Source organism: Heterocephalus glaber, unplaced genomic scaffold, assembly GCF_053883595.1.
Source record: "Heterocephalus glaber isolate CG9 unplaced genomic scaffold, H.glaber_assembly_v1.0 deba00001465, whole genome shotgun sequence".
Classification (NCBI taxonomy): Eukaryota; Metazoa; Chordata; class Mammalia; order Rodentia; family Bathyergidae; genus Heterocephalus; species Heterocephalus glaber.
Window position 1 is genome coordinate 11,821,799 of NW_028258312.1, and position 12,379 is coordinate 11,834,177.

Here is a 12,379-nt window from a genome sequence, read left to right on the forward strand (position 1 = left end):
TCACCAAAGTTTGAGTATTTTTAAAGACTTATTTGTAGTTAAAAATAAGAGTAAAAAAAAAAGTACGCTGATTCCAAATAAAAAGCAAAAACCTGTAAGTATAAAAAAATTATTTGGCCCTCAAGTATTTTTAAATAATGAGTAAAACTCTCTCGTCCCACAACATCAATCTTTAAGTAAAAGCTGTAATACTTCAACAATTCAGTTTATAAAGAATGGTCACAAAATTTTCTATTCAGCTTCCAAAATTTAATTAAATTGACTTTCTAAATTTTAACTTAAATCTTCTTCCCATCAAGAATCTCCAAATTTTAAGAAAAAGTAATGGTACTAAAAGGAATTGGTTGCTTGATAATGGCAAACCGTTTTGCTACATGAGGACAAAGTGAATGCTGGACAGTTTTCAGAATGCTCCAGACCAAGTCAGTTTTGCTTAAACGAAGAGTCAGGGATAAATAATGTTACACAGTGAAATCTGCATCACCTTGTTCCCAACAACTTTTCAAAACACTTGTCATTTCACTATTTGACGTGGGCCATTTTGTATTTTTGTTAAATATCTCAAATAACCATGTGATCAGAAAAGGAAGCAGGAAGAAAAACATTAATATTAAGGACAAATTAAAGAATAGTATTTCTTGGATTTAAAAAATTTATGTCAACTGATCACTTGAGAAATTAGAATTTTCAGGCATTAATTTAGGATTCAAATTCATCACTGTGGTTATTTAAAAGTTTGACGAGTAATGTTAAATTATTGTGTAGATTATAGCTAAAAGGGAGCTAGACAGTATCAATAATTTGGGTAAATAAATTGGAATTGTATGCCAATTGAAATTAAGGATGAAGCAATGAATGATACTGTATACCCCGTAATTTGAAATAAAAGAAAAATTAAAAAGGGATGAAGCAGGGGAGTATCTTTTAAAATAAAAGCAAAACGTACCATTGGTTGGGTGTCGAGCAAATGAGATAGAAAACCTTTTAACAGCAGAACCGCGTGTGGCGTCTGAGAAAGAGAAAAACAGGTACCTGAAATTCGTCACAGCTACCAAAAGAAGAACACTTAAAAAAAGAGGGGAAAAACAAATATATGAGGAGGTTAGAATTAGGTGACATGCAGAAAGGACAATGAGAGAAGGTAGTAAGCCAAATACTGGTTAAAGCAGTAACCTGGCTTGAGGACAAAGGCAAAAGGTGTAATGAAATATACAAAAGAAAGACAAGCAGGATGAACTGCCAATTTTGCTGAATCCATGTTTTACTGACTAAAGTAAATCTGTGGATATATGAGCAAATGTTTTAAATATTACTGATCCCGAAAGAGCTGAAAACATCTCACTTATTAGCAAGAGGGACATGAGCCTCAAAGGCATTCCGAATATCAAAATATCCAAACTTAAAATACATTAACAGTGATAGGACCTCCTATAGCCAGGAATCCTAAAATATTTATATTTCCTCTATTAATAAACATTCTATTCATTTAGTTCAAAATTGATAAGTAAAATAAAGGTTAACAATGAACAAAGGTTTAAAAGATTGAAGAAAATTTATTCTTTATAATATGAATTATCAATTTCCTATAAGAATACTCATGTTGTAGGTCTAAATTTTCCATTTCAACCAACTATTTACTGTTGATGTAAGTCTAACTACAATTAATTGACAAAACATGGGTCCAAACTGTAGATAACAGAGAACACTGATAGTTGCTTAGGTAAAGGGTGCTGGGATTCCACTTGAATCAGTCAGTGGCCTTAGACTTGCTTTGAGAAATACTGCTCATGGGCATGTGCGTGGGTGTAGGTATGAACTTGTGTGTGCATGTGTGCACATACCATCTATGCAGCCAGAAGAGGTCAGCTTTTTACGATGCGTACGAGCATAATCCTGTAGGTTAGGTGCACTTGAAGAACCCCCGAGCACTGAGGTGCTAAACAGGCCCGCACAGTGAGACCCTGATGGGAGTTAGAGAAAATACATACAACAACGGGTGTTCTTCCATTCACATTGGGAATTCATGCAGCATGCAGTTAACATGGCTCTTACCAATACGCAGGCAGCCCTTGGCAGTGCCTTCAACAGGCTTACAATATGCTTGTAATGTCCTAGTGATATCAATTTTAATACAATGCTTCTAATAACTATCATCATTTATCATATGTATAAATGGGTTAATTTAATACCACATAAAATGTTATTTTTGAGTAAAAACAATATGCCCACACAATAATTTGATATACACATCCTAAAAGCATTAAAGACACTATCATAACTAATTTAGGAAAAGAAGGGATTCTGACAATCAACTTGCAAGAGTAGGCTATAGAAAAAAACCCCTTCCCTAGTAAAAATTAAATTATATTAAATCAATACTTTTGAATGGAGGCCTATAAATGAAGAATCTTTTCTGATGCCCCTAAAAAATGTCATCATTCTTTTGAAATAAAGTACATCGAAGCTTATGTATTTGTGACACCAGGCAAAATAACTTTTCTTGAGTCACTCAGGCTTAATCCATTTTCAATTTCTAAAACTTAACAAATGACCTAAGACCTTAACTAAAGCCCCTGATAAAACACATCATCAGCAAGTAAAACACAGCCAATGTATTTTGATGCTTAATTTGAAGCAAGTCTTTACACCCAGGTAAAACTTCCTCTACCAGGGAAAGATTAAATGAATTTCTATCAAATATACTATGCAATTCAATATGAAGGGATAACACATAAATCTCCATAAAGACATGGTAGGAGTATCGAGGGCTATTAATGTTTCTAAAAGGTCTTTAAATATGTAGGCATCAACAGAATTTATATATTGGTATACAGACTGCGGGACACATACAGTTTAAATTTACAGTGAAATCTATTTATTAAACCTATTTATTGAATCTATTTATTAAACCTATTTAGACAACCATTCACAGAAAATAATATCCCATTACCTCCTGTAGTTCATCATACATGAGGTTAAAACCAATGAACTTGAAAAAATGTTTTCCAATGTGCTCTGAGTGTTGGCAAAGAAACAATCATGTTCTGCAGTTCAATAAAAAGTAAGTCTACCCCTATACATTAGTTTTGCTTTGGTTTTCCTTAAGAACTGCTCAAAAAGAAAATTAACATACCTAGATAGAATGTGAAACACCTTAAAATTTTTTCTAATCAGAAAAAACAAAAGGTTCTTGTTTGCATGCAATAAGACCTTTGCATATACATCAACTCAGTAAATAGTTTTCTTTTTAAATTAACTTATAAAGTATAAAATTAAAAACTAACATTGGCAAGTGAATTGGTTATCACATTGGACAAAGGGTTACACAACAAAATTAAATGCTATTTCTTATAATACCAAAACTTAAGGCGCTGGGGATTTAGCTCAGTGGTTTTGCCGCCTGCTGCGCAGGCGCAAGGACCCAAGTCGATCCCTGGTACCAAAAACAAAAAAGAAAAGGAAAAAAAAAAACTTAATTGTGTATTCTGAGTTGTATAACTCAACATTTCTGAATTAGTATGCATTAAATACAAACTAAAGCATAGCATTTGGTCATGTTTTTTCCACTAAAGAGTTTTACATGCGTGCACAGCATTGAGTGTAAGAGGGTATGAAACAGTTTCCTTTATACCACATACCTACAGTAGGGTTCTGCTTCTGTTCCACAAGAGTTCTTGGTGTTCGAAGGTAATTAGCATTTTCAGATACAACCTGCACAAGGAAAGCAAAATAAATGAAACAAAGGGTTTTAAAATAAATTCAAAAGTCCATATGCAGCCTGTTCCAGACAGACAAGGTTAATAAGCTGTATGGTAAATATTAGTAGAAATACATAAAATATGAGAATCATGCAAGATCCCCTTCTGAAGGGAGTCCATTTCATACAAGGTCCTTTCAATGAGTGGTGCAAAGCAGGCATTCAGAATGAAACATCATGTATGAGACAAGACAGATGAAAAGAAACAATTCATAGATTGATATAATTTCACTCTCTCTTAAAAGAAGCAAAATACCCACTCTTAAACAGCTCCTGTATTTCAAGGGGGAAAAAACAATCACAAACAAAAGAAAAGACAGACAGACTGCTGAGGTCACCATACAATTACTGATCCATGCATGGGCTTTATCAGAGTAACCTTTAAGTATTTACAGCTTTAATGGATACCATAATCCCTTTTCCTATAATCATATGTATTATATTTCCAAAAGGAAATTGCTGAAGTTATCAGAAAAGTCACGTGTTACAGCGGATCTTCCATTGTAATAAAAATGAAAGTATTTTAAGTTTCCAAATGGCATCACAGAAAGTCCTTCTGAAGTCACTTTATTTTGAACCACACTGTTGATGGGCACATATATATTTGGCCCCTCTTGTCAGACACTTCCAGATAAAGGAATAGTGAGGGAGAGAATGGTCACTATTAGCTCTATCTTTTTGATTAACACTAAGTCACATAAATTTTAATATTTTTTAAAATGTTCACATTGTCAGCAAATTCCAAATGTAATCAAGTTTCTCAATTATAGGTGAAAAGTTAGTAAATTTTCTTACCATCAAATTCCATAGTTTTTTTCTGAAAGTTTTAAGACAACTAAAGTCAAAGAAAGATTTATTTCCTTTTTAAATAATTTTATTAGCAAGCAGAAGTTCCAGGAGAATAAAATTTATTTTTTTTATATCCTGGATATTTAAAACCTGCCCAGTAAAAATGCTGCACACATAAAATGTAAGTGGTTTCTTTCCCTCAAATATTATCAGATATCAAAAGCATTTTTAAATGAAGTAAAAAACAGAAGGATTTACTCTGATGTGAAACACAAGGGATTAGATGTCCTCAAAGACAGCTGTTTGTTGCTCTGAATGCGGGGAAGAAAAATGTTTAATGAAGTAAAGTTTTAAAAACCTGTTGCCATGAGCCAAAAATACTGGATGTGAAAGCCAATGATTTGGGGGAGACAGGGGAAGAAGTGATTTGTTCCCCTGATCTGCGTCTTCGACGCCCAGTACCCACACCACTGGTATAATGCAGCCAGGTACCAGTACCCTCTGGGCTAGACACACTCAGGGGGCTCTCTTCCTGGAAGTGAGAAAGGGGGCAAAAAAAAAAAAAAAAAAAAAAAAGCAGAGCATGCAAAGTTAGATACAACAGAGCCAAATGATCAGAAAGAAAAAAAAATACAGTTTGTTCTCATTTGCTTATCAATTTTTAAAAAAAACTATCAAACTAATTTGGGAGCCAAATATTTCAATGTTCGAAAATTTGATAGGAATGACATAAATGTAATGTGATAACAATTATAGAAATACATTACTAAAAACATCTGAAATACTTATATGCTTAAGTTGTCTCTTCTCTCTTAAAACTGAAAAGATTTTAGTGTTCTTTTGGCAACTATTTAAATAGAATAGTATTCTGCTTAATTTTAGATATTTAAGAGATTTGAGTTTTGGATAAACTTTTCAACTCAAACACTACAGTACTGTACAGAGGGTTAAAGAAATTTCAGTGTACATAAATTACACACTAAAAAAAATCAGAGATTATAAAATGGATACAAATAATACTTGTTCATACTTGCAAGCTATCATTTGTTTACCCCCTCCAAAGACTAGAGTGCAGTAGGCAAAACATGCAGCAAACATTCTCATTTTACATGTTTGCACGTTCATATTTCAGACAATGAGGACAGAGTGAAATCTACTTGCACAAAATGAAGAGAATAGTCTTTTTTTCTTTGTGTCTTTTGGAAGTACAAACTTCTGGTATCCATGAAGATGGTGAACACTGAAAAAAATCTTCAAGGATTTACTTGAATAATTTACCTTATGGAAGGAAAAGTTTAGCATGGCATAGAAATATCTCTTAAAAGCAACTATTTAAGTATTCATGAGGAAAATGTTTAAAATGTGCCCTGTGTTTTAAGAATTAACAAGGGCAGTGATATTGAAGGCTTTACAAATACAGTGAGTGGCAATATACAATTTACACATTTTGCTGGCTTAGTGTTAGACACACTTTTTGGAGGGCAGAGGAAAGGGTTTTGTAGTGAAATTATTAACAATCTGATTAACTGTATACTGCTAGTTGAACAACACATCAAAATTACTCTCCTCACACAAATGGTGGTTTTTTTATAAGCTACAGTTGGTGGTTTTAAGTCATTTGCCAATTTTCTGAAATTCAGATAGCCGAACATAACCCTAGATTTCTTATTTTTCAATTAAGCTACAATAGAACAGATAATTCCAAGTTCTATAGTGTTAAAATCATTTTTAAACATCCTTTAAAAAAGTAACTGAAAACACAATGTTTAGGTAACCCTTATAAGTATACATTTTCCGTGGCAGTTATTAACAAGCTATTTTACTGACAGATATGGATAAATTTTTTCCTATACATAATTGTCAAACTTGAAATGTTATAAAATACAGGTTTGTATAATTTTGGGCTGTAAAAATGAGTACAATTCCTTTTTGTTTATATTCTTACCCACCAACTGCTAAAGTTACACCTGATTATTCAGATCTGGAATACATACATGTCAACAAAAAAATGTTCCTAACTTAAAAGTTTATGGTTCTTTCCATCTCAAGTCTAATTTCTTCCTTTACATTTTTATTAGAGCATTTAGAAAAGATTAATAAGCACTGACCTCAATCAGTACTAGGAGAATCATCCTACAGAGAACAGATAATTCAAAGCAAAAGTTAAAGTGTACATAGGTATTAAAAATTTACTTAAACTTCATTCCAAGTGCTTAGCATTGCTTTTAAATGTTATTTTTGTAGTTATTTAAATATTAGTCTATCAGTGAGTCTAAGAATTAGGTTAGCCTATTTATAGATCTTAATACAAAGGAAAAATTTTCAACTATATCATCAAGCTTTCAAATTCCTACCGGGCTTTTTGCAATAATGCTAACAGTCTGGAATTTTTTTTAATTTATTTTTTGTTGTACCGGGAACTGAATCCAGGGGCTTGCACAAGTGGACACCACAGTTCTATCGCGCTATGTTCCCAATGCCCCTCCCCACTCTCACCAAATTGCCCAGGATAGCCTTGAACTTGTAATCTTCTTGGCTCCCAAGTAGCTGAGATTACAGGCATGCGCCACCAGATACAATTTGGAATTAATATCTTAATATTAATGGAATCAGTTATTATTGAAACATCTCTGGCAATTCCTGCCTAGTTTGAATAAAAATTTAAACTGATCCATTAAATTAGGCTTTTAAAAAAGTTCTTTAAAGAAGAATAACCTAATGTAGCAAGACAAAAAAAAAAGGATTAGTTTATCATGTTCTTAGGCCTTGTATTCAATTTTGTTATGATAACTATTTATAAAACTCCCAATTCTAAAACTAATCTTTATTTTCTTAACTACCTCTATATGTTTATATTTTTTGAAATTTGTGAAAAAACAGGTAAAGTTGATAAAAACTTGGTAGGTTGCCAAGCTCCATAATTAAAGCTGTATTTTCTTTTCGGTTTTATTAATATATAGTTAGTTTACCTTATGAAAAAACATGCTCTGACACATACACTTACTTCATTTGTAGCCATCTTCCTAGATCGTGGAAGTGGAGACTTCCTGTGTATATGAATTGGCTCTGATACCAACGGTTTAAACAGTATTACGGCTCGATCAACCTCATCTCTTTTAGAAGTATGTGGTTCGTCATCATTATCAATTTTAAAAGCTCTCCTGCCTTCACTCTGAGCAAAAATGCAATACATTTTAAATTCAGATTTAAAAATTTCTGATTAACAAATTCAATTATCAACTACATAGTTACTGAAATATATCTATAAAAGCTTGTTTTCTAAGATGAATTAGTATTGGTTGAACTCTTATACCAGCCCAGTATGTTGGTTACTGTGAAGGAGATGACCAAGTCTCTGATTTCAAGAAACACATATATTCTGTGAAGAAGTTAACAGTAAAATGACAATAAAAAACATATAAAACACAGTATTTAGTTAAATTTCATCAAATGTACAAATAAATGCCTGTAAGGAAGAGGAGATATTAGGTTTGTTTATAGCAATGTTATCTGCACATAATTTATGAAGAACAACAGCATTTGAATTTATAATTTTTACAATATTTAAATTCTATTCCAAATATTTTTAATAAATGTGATTAATGTATAGAAAATAATGATGTTACCCATTAAATGTTATACTAAGTATTTGCCAGGTGCCAGGAACTCTACTAAGATATGAATAAGAAACAGAGATCGCAAGAATCTCACAGTATAAAAGACATACAAGTTGAATTTTATATGAAATATCCATTTATAGCAGAATAGATAAATTTGGCTGAAGTCATATACTAAAACACATATTTTAAGCAGTATGAATGGACAAACTAAAACTACATGCAATTATACTGATAAATCTTATAAACATAATGTAGGCAAAACAATCCAAGAAGGATATATAAAAACATCAAACTAAGGGCTACATAGACTATGAGGGAACTTCCTAAATGAGATAAGGAATATCCAAAACTTGAAGCAATCATGACAGTTTAGATATATTCATTTTATTCAACATCCATAACCATTCACAAATAATATGATCATAGATATACAAAAAGCTATGGGTCAATTATTAGAATGAATACCAGCATACAGAAAGTTTATTAGTTATAACATCTTTAAAAAATGAATTAAAATTCAATGTGGTAGTGACAAACAAAATGGAATTTAAATAAGCCATTATGATAGTATCAAAAAATATAAAGTCCTATGAATTCACCTGACAAAGGTCTACAATTTATTAAAATATCGTAATTTTGTCAAAGAGATATAAAGTATAGTTAAATAAATTCAGAAACATTTACCAAGTTCTTGTACTAGAAGATGCAATATTACAAAAGTATCTTTTTCTTAAGATCAGTTTGCAGAGTTAATGAAATACTAATCAAAATCCCCCAAAAGTTCTTTTTGGAACCTTACAAGACTGTTACAAAATGTTTATTATTAAAAGTTAAGAAATATTCAAGCTACTCTTGAAGAACAAACTGGAAGACTTCTGTGGCAGGAAATTTAACATTATACAGGTTTAAAAACTAAGACTGTGATATTGAAAAGGAGGGAGGGAGGAATGTGGGAAGAAGAGAGAGAGAAAAGAACCAACAAAGTAATAGAAAGTGCTCAGAAACTAACCTCCCAACAGTACTGCAGACAATAGGGAAATGATGAATTTCTTTAATATTTGGTCTTAGAATGAGTTATCCATACAGGGGAAAAACAGACACACACACAAACTAGACTCTATTACCACAAAAAACATAAGCCTCTAAAAAGCAAATCTCAGTGTATTAAAGAAATAAAGTACGAAAATGACTCCAGAGGAAAGAAGAATAAGAGAAACAATAAAGAACAATGCGAATACTAAATATAGAGACATGGTAGAGCTAAACCTTCTTGGAAGACATGCTGTGACATACATAATTACTTTAAGAAAATATAAATATACATTGTAATAGGCCACTATTCTACATCAGTATTCTAAAACATTCTAATATGGTACTTCAAGTCTAAATTAACACTTTGACTATAAACAATAATAATGACTGTGGAATTTAAAGTTTGCTTTCTAAAATAGAGTATATACAATCAAAGTGAATGACAACAATAATACAAAAGAGGAGATAGGGATTAAGTAAAACAGATTAAAATCTTCTAACACGCTTCTATTACCTAGTAAACAGTAAAAGTTTTATTGACTTTTAAAAGCCAGGGATTGATGTCATTAGTTCTAGGATAATTATTAAAAAAGAGTAAAATAATGTAAACTTGTCAGAGATATTATATTGGAGGGGGGAAATAACATCAAAGAAGGCAAGAGTGACAGAAAAAGGAATGCAAAACAGGTGGGACAAGCAAAAATTATAGGATGATTTAAGATGATGTAGTAAATCCCAAATAAAGTTAACATTTATTTTATAATATTACCATACTAATATATGCATATTATATATTTTTAATATAATAATGTTATAGAGACTAAAAACAAAGATTGTGAATGGATAAAGAATGGATAAAAATATAGCTTAAATATACATTGTTTAAAGCAGACATATAAATGTATGAATTCAGAAAGATTGAAAATAGAAATAGATACAGTAGAAGTACCATTTAACCTTTTCAATTAAGATTCTGTAAGAGAAATGAGTACTACCACATTAGCAGACACTGTATATAATAAATTAATGTCTGTCATGTGCATCTAAGCTGGTATCTCAATACTATCCCTGAACTGAGAATATAATCACTCAAATTATTCTGTATTATGTGCTTCAGATAAAGAATCTAAGAAAGGTTTATACTAAAGTCAAGAAACATTATTAGAAATAAATGGAGACTTCATAAAATGAGAAAAGGATTAAATTATCAGGAAGATAAATCAAAGTACGATTAGAAACAAAATGATTTATACATACATTTATATGTTTCTAATCAAACTGAAGCTCAAGATCAGCTAAGAAGGAGGAACTCCAATATATAACAGATGTATTTGAGTGATATATACCAATACTACCTGGCTACTTCTTAGTAAATTAGGATAAGAATTTACTCTAAGGGGAAATTAGAAATATATCAACTTTCCCATCACTTAATACCCATTCTGAATCATTTGAAACAATACTTGAATGAAGATGGTTTGGGAGTGCCAGTTGTGCTGAAGTTCTCCTAGCCTACCTCCTAGTTAGAAGCAAAACTAGATTTCTACTGGAGGAACATGATAGTATCAACTACAGGCTCAAATTTTCTCTGCAGTTTTCAATATTCAATATCCATCATTGGATCAATAGTAGCCTGGAATATTAGAAAATAAGAGATCAAAAAACAAGGGGAAAAAGCGAAAAAGAAATGGATCCAGAAAATGTTACTAGTTATAAATTTTATGGTAACCACAATTAATTATGCTCACATATTAATTAACAGCAAGACTAAGAATCTCAGTTAAGAACTAGAAATTATAAAAAGAACCAAATGGGAGTTCTAGAGCTAAGAAGCATTAACTAAACCCTACTTATTATGTCCTAAAATTAAGAACTCAATGATTGGATTTAAGAGCAGATTGAAAAATAACTAAAGATGGACTGTCAGACTGGAAGAGAGATACAAAGAAAATACTGTGTCTGAAGAAGAACGAGAAAAAAAAATATAAGGAAGAGTGTAAGAAATACATAGCCAAAGCATTTAAGATGCGTGATAAATCTAATACAGATATAAGTTAGGAACCGGAAGGAGAAGAAAAGGCAAAGAGTAATTATTTAAAGACAGAATTACTACCAATATTCCAGAAAGCAATAAAAGATAATGCCACAGGTATAAGAAGCTCTATTAACCCAGACATATCAAAGTTAAACTGCTGAAAATGAAAGACAATCATATAATAGTGAAAGCCTCTTAAAGAAGGTGAAGATTTTAAAAGAGCCAAAGAGACATAGAAGAGATGAAAAAATACAAAGCAAATGATAGGTACATTTAGCTTGAATACATCAGTAATTACAGTAAGTTAAATATGACAAATCAAAGGCCAAGATTATTAAAAATTATTAAAAATACAGGTTAAAAAAATCCAAAATCCATATGATGCTTACAAATAACACACGAGGTATAGAAAGATACAAAAAGATTAAGAGTAAAATGAAAAAGAAAAGACATACAAAGAAAATGATAAAGGTGTTATAGCTATAATGCCAGAGTAGACTACAAGGCAAGAAATATTTTCTAGGCATAAACAAATGACTTTTCATAATTAAGAAAGATAAAAGAAAGATTAAACAGTTCCAACTTGTCTGCAGAGCCTCAAAATGTGGTGCAAAAATACTGAACATCATAAGGAAAAAGAGATAATGATCTCAGTGGAATATTTTTTCATACCATTCCAAGTAGCTAACAAACAGCAATCAGACCAAAAAATCTTTTAAGGCTGTAAAAGATTAAACACTATTAATAAACTTTCCTGGCTGTCTGGTAGTGAACAAAAGGTGACAAAAAATACATTCAGGTATGCATGTGGCATTTATAAAGAATTAAGTATACACAACCCAATACTTTCTAAATATTTCAACACAAAAAGCACATCAAATATATCCTTTGACAGCAGAGGAATTAAAATAGAAACCACTAACAAAGGCTCATCGGTAAATTCTATATGTTTGGAAATTAAGCTATAAACTCCCAAAGCTATGAATGAAAAAAAAAAATCACACAGAAATCAACATATTCTGAACTGAGTGCTAAAACATACCTATGTGATGCAGGTAAGGAGATACTAAGATTTACTAAAGAGCTCCAAATGCAGCTATTAGAAAAAGAAAACTTTAAAAAAGAAAACTCTGAGTAGTCATCAAA

The 12,379-nt window shown here is 31.4% G+C and overlaps 1 protein-coding gene across 22 annotated transcripts in view; it reads right to left on the reverse strand.

The window, feature by feature from the left end:
• Ppip5k2 (diphosphoinositol pentakisphosphate kinase 2) overlaps nucleotides 1–12,379 on the reverse strand; it is an 85,725-nt gene that overhangs the window by 14,155 nt on the left and 59,191 nt on the right. For 6 of the 22 annotated variants that reach the window (XR_015438887.1, XR_015438889.1, XM_087180690.1 and 3 more), the window contains 5 exons: nucleotides 7,545–7,718; nucleotides 4,905–5,078; nucleotides 3,639–3,711; nucleotides 1,842–1,961; nucleotides 947–1,009 (listed from right to left, as the gene is read on the reverse strand). Coding sequence is in view for 17 of the 22 variants with exons in the window: in XM_087180690.1 (XP_087036816.1) it covers nucleotides 947–1,009; nucleotides 1,842–1,961; nucleotides 3,639–3,711; nucleotides 4,905–5,078; nucleotides 7,545–7,718 (604 nt within the window). In the remaining 5 variants the exon portion in view is untranslated. The remainder of the gene's footprint in view (nucleotides 1–946; nucleotides 1,010–1,841; nucleotides 1,962–3,638; nucleotides 3,712–4,904; nucleotides 5,079–7,544; nucleotides 7,719–12,379) is intronic. The other 16 variants (XR_015438888.1, XM_087180694.1, XR_015438892.1 and 13 more) reach the window with 13 other exon arrangements.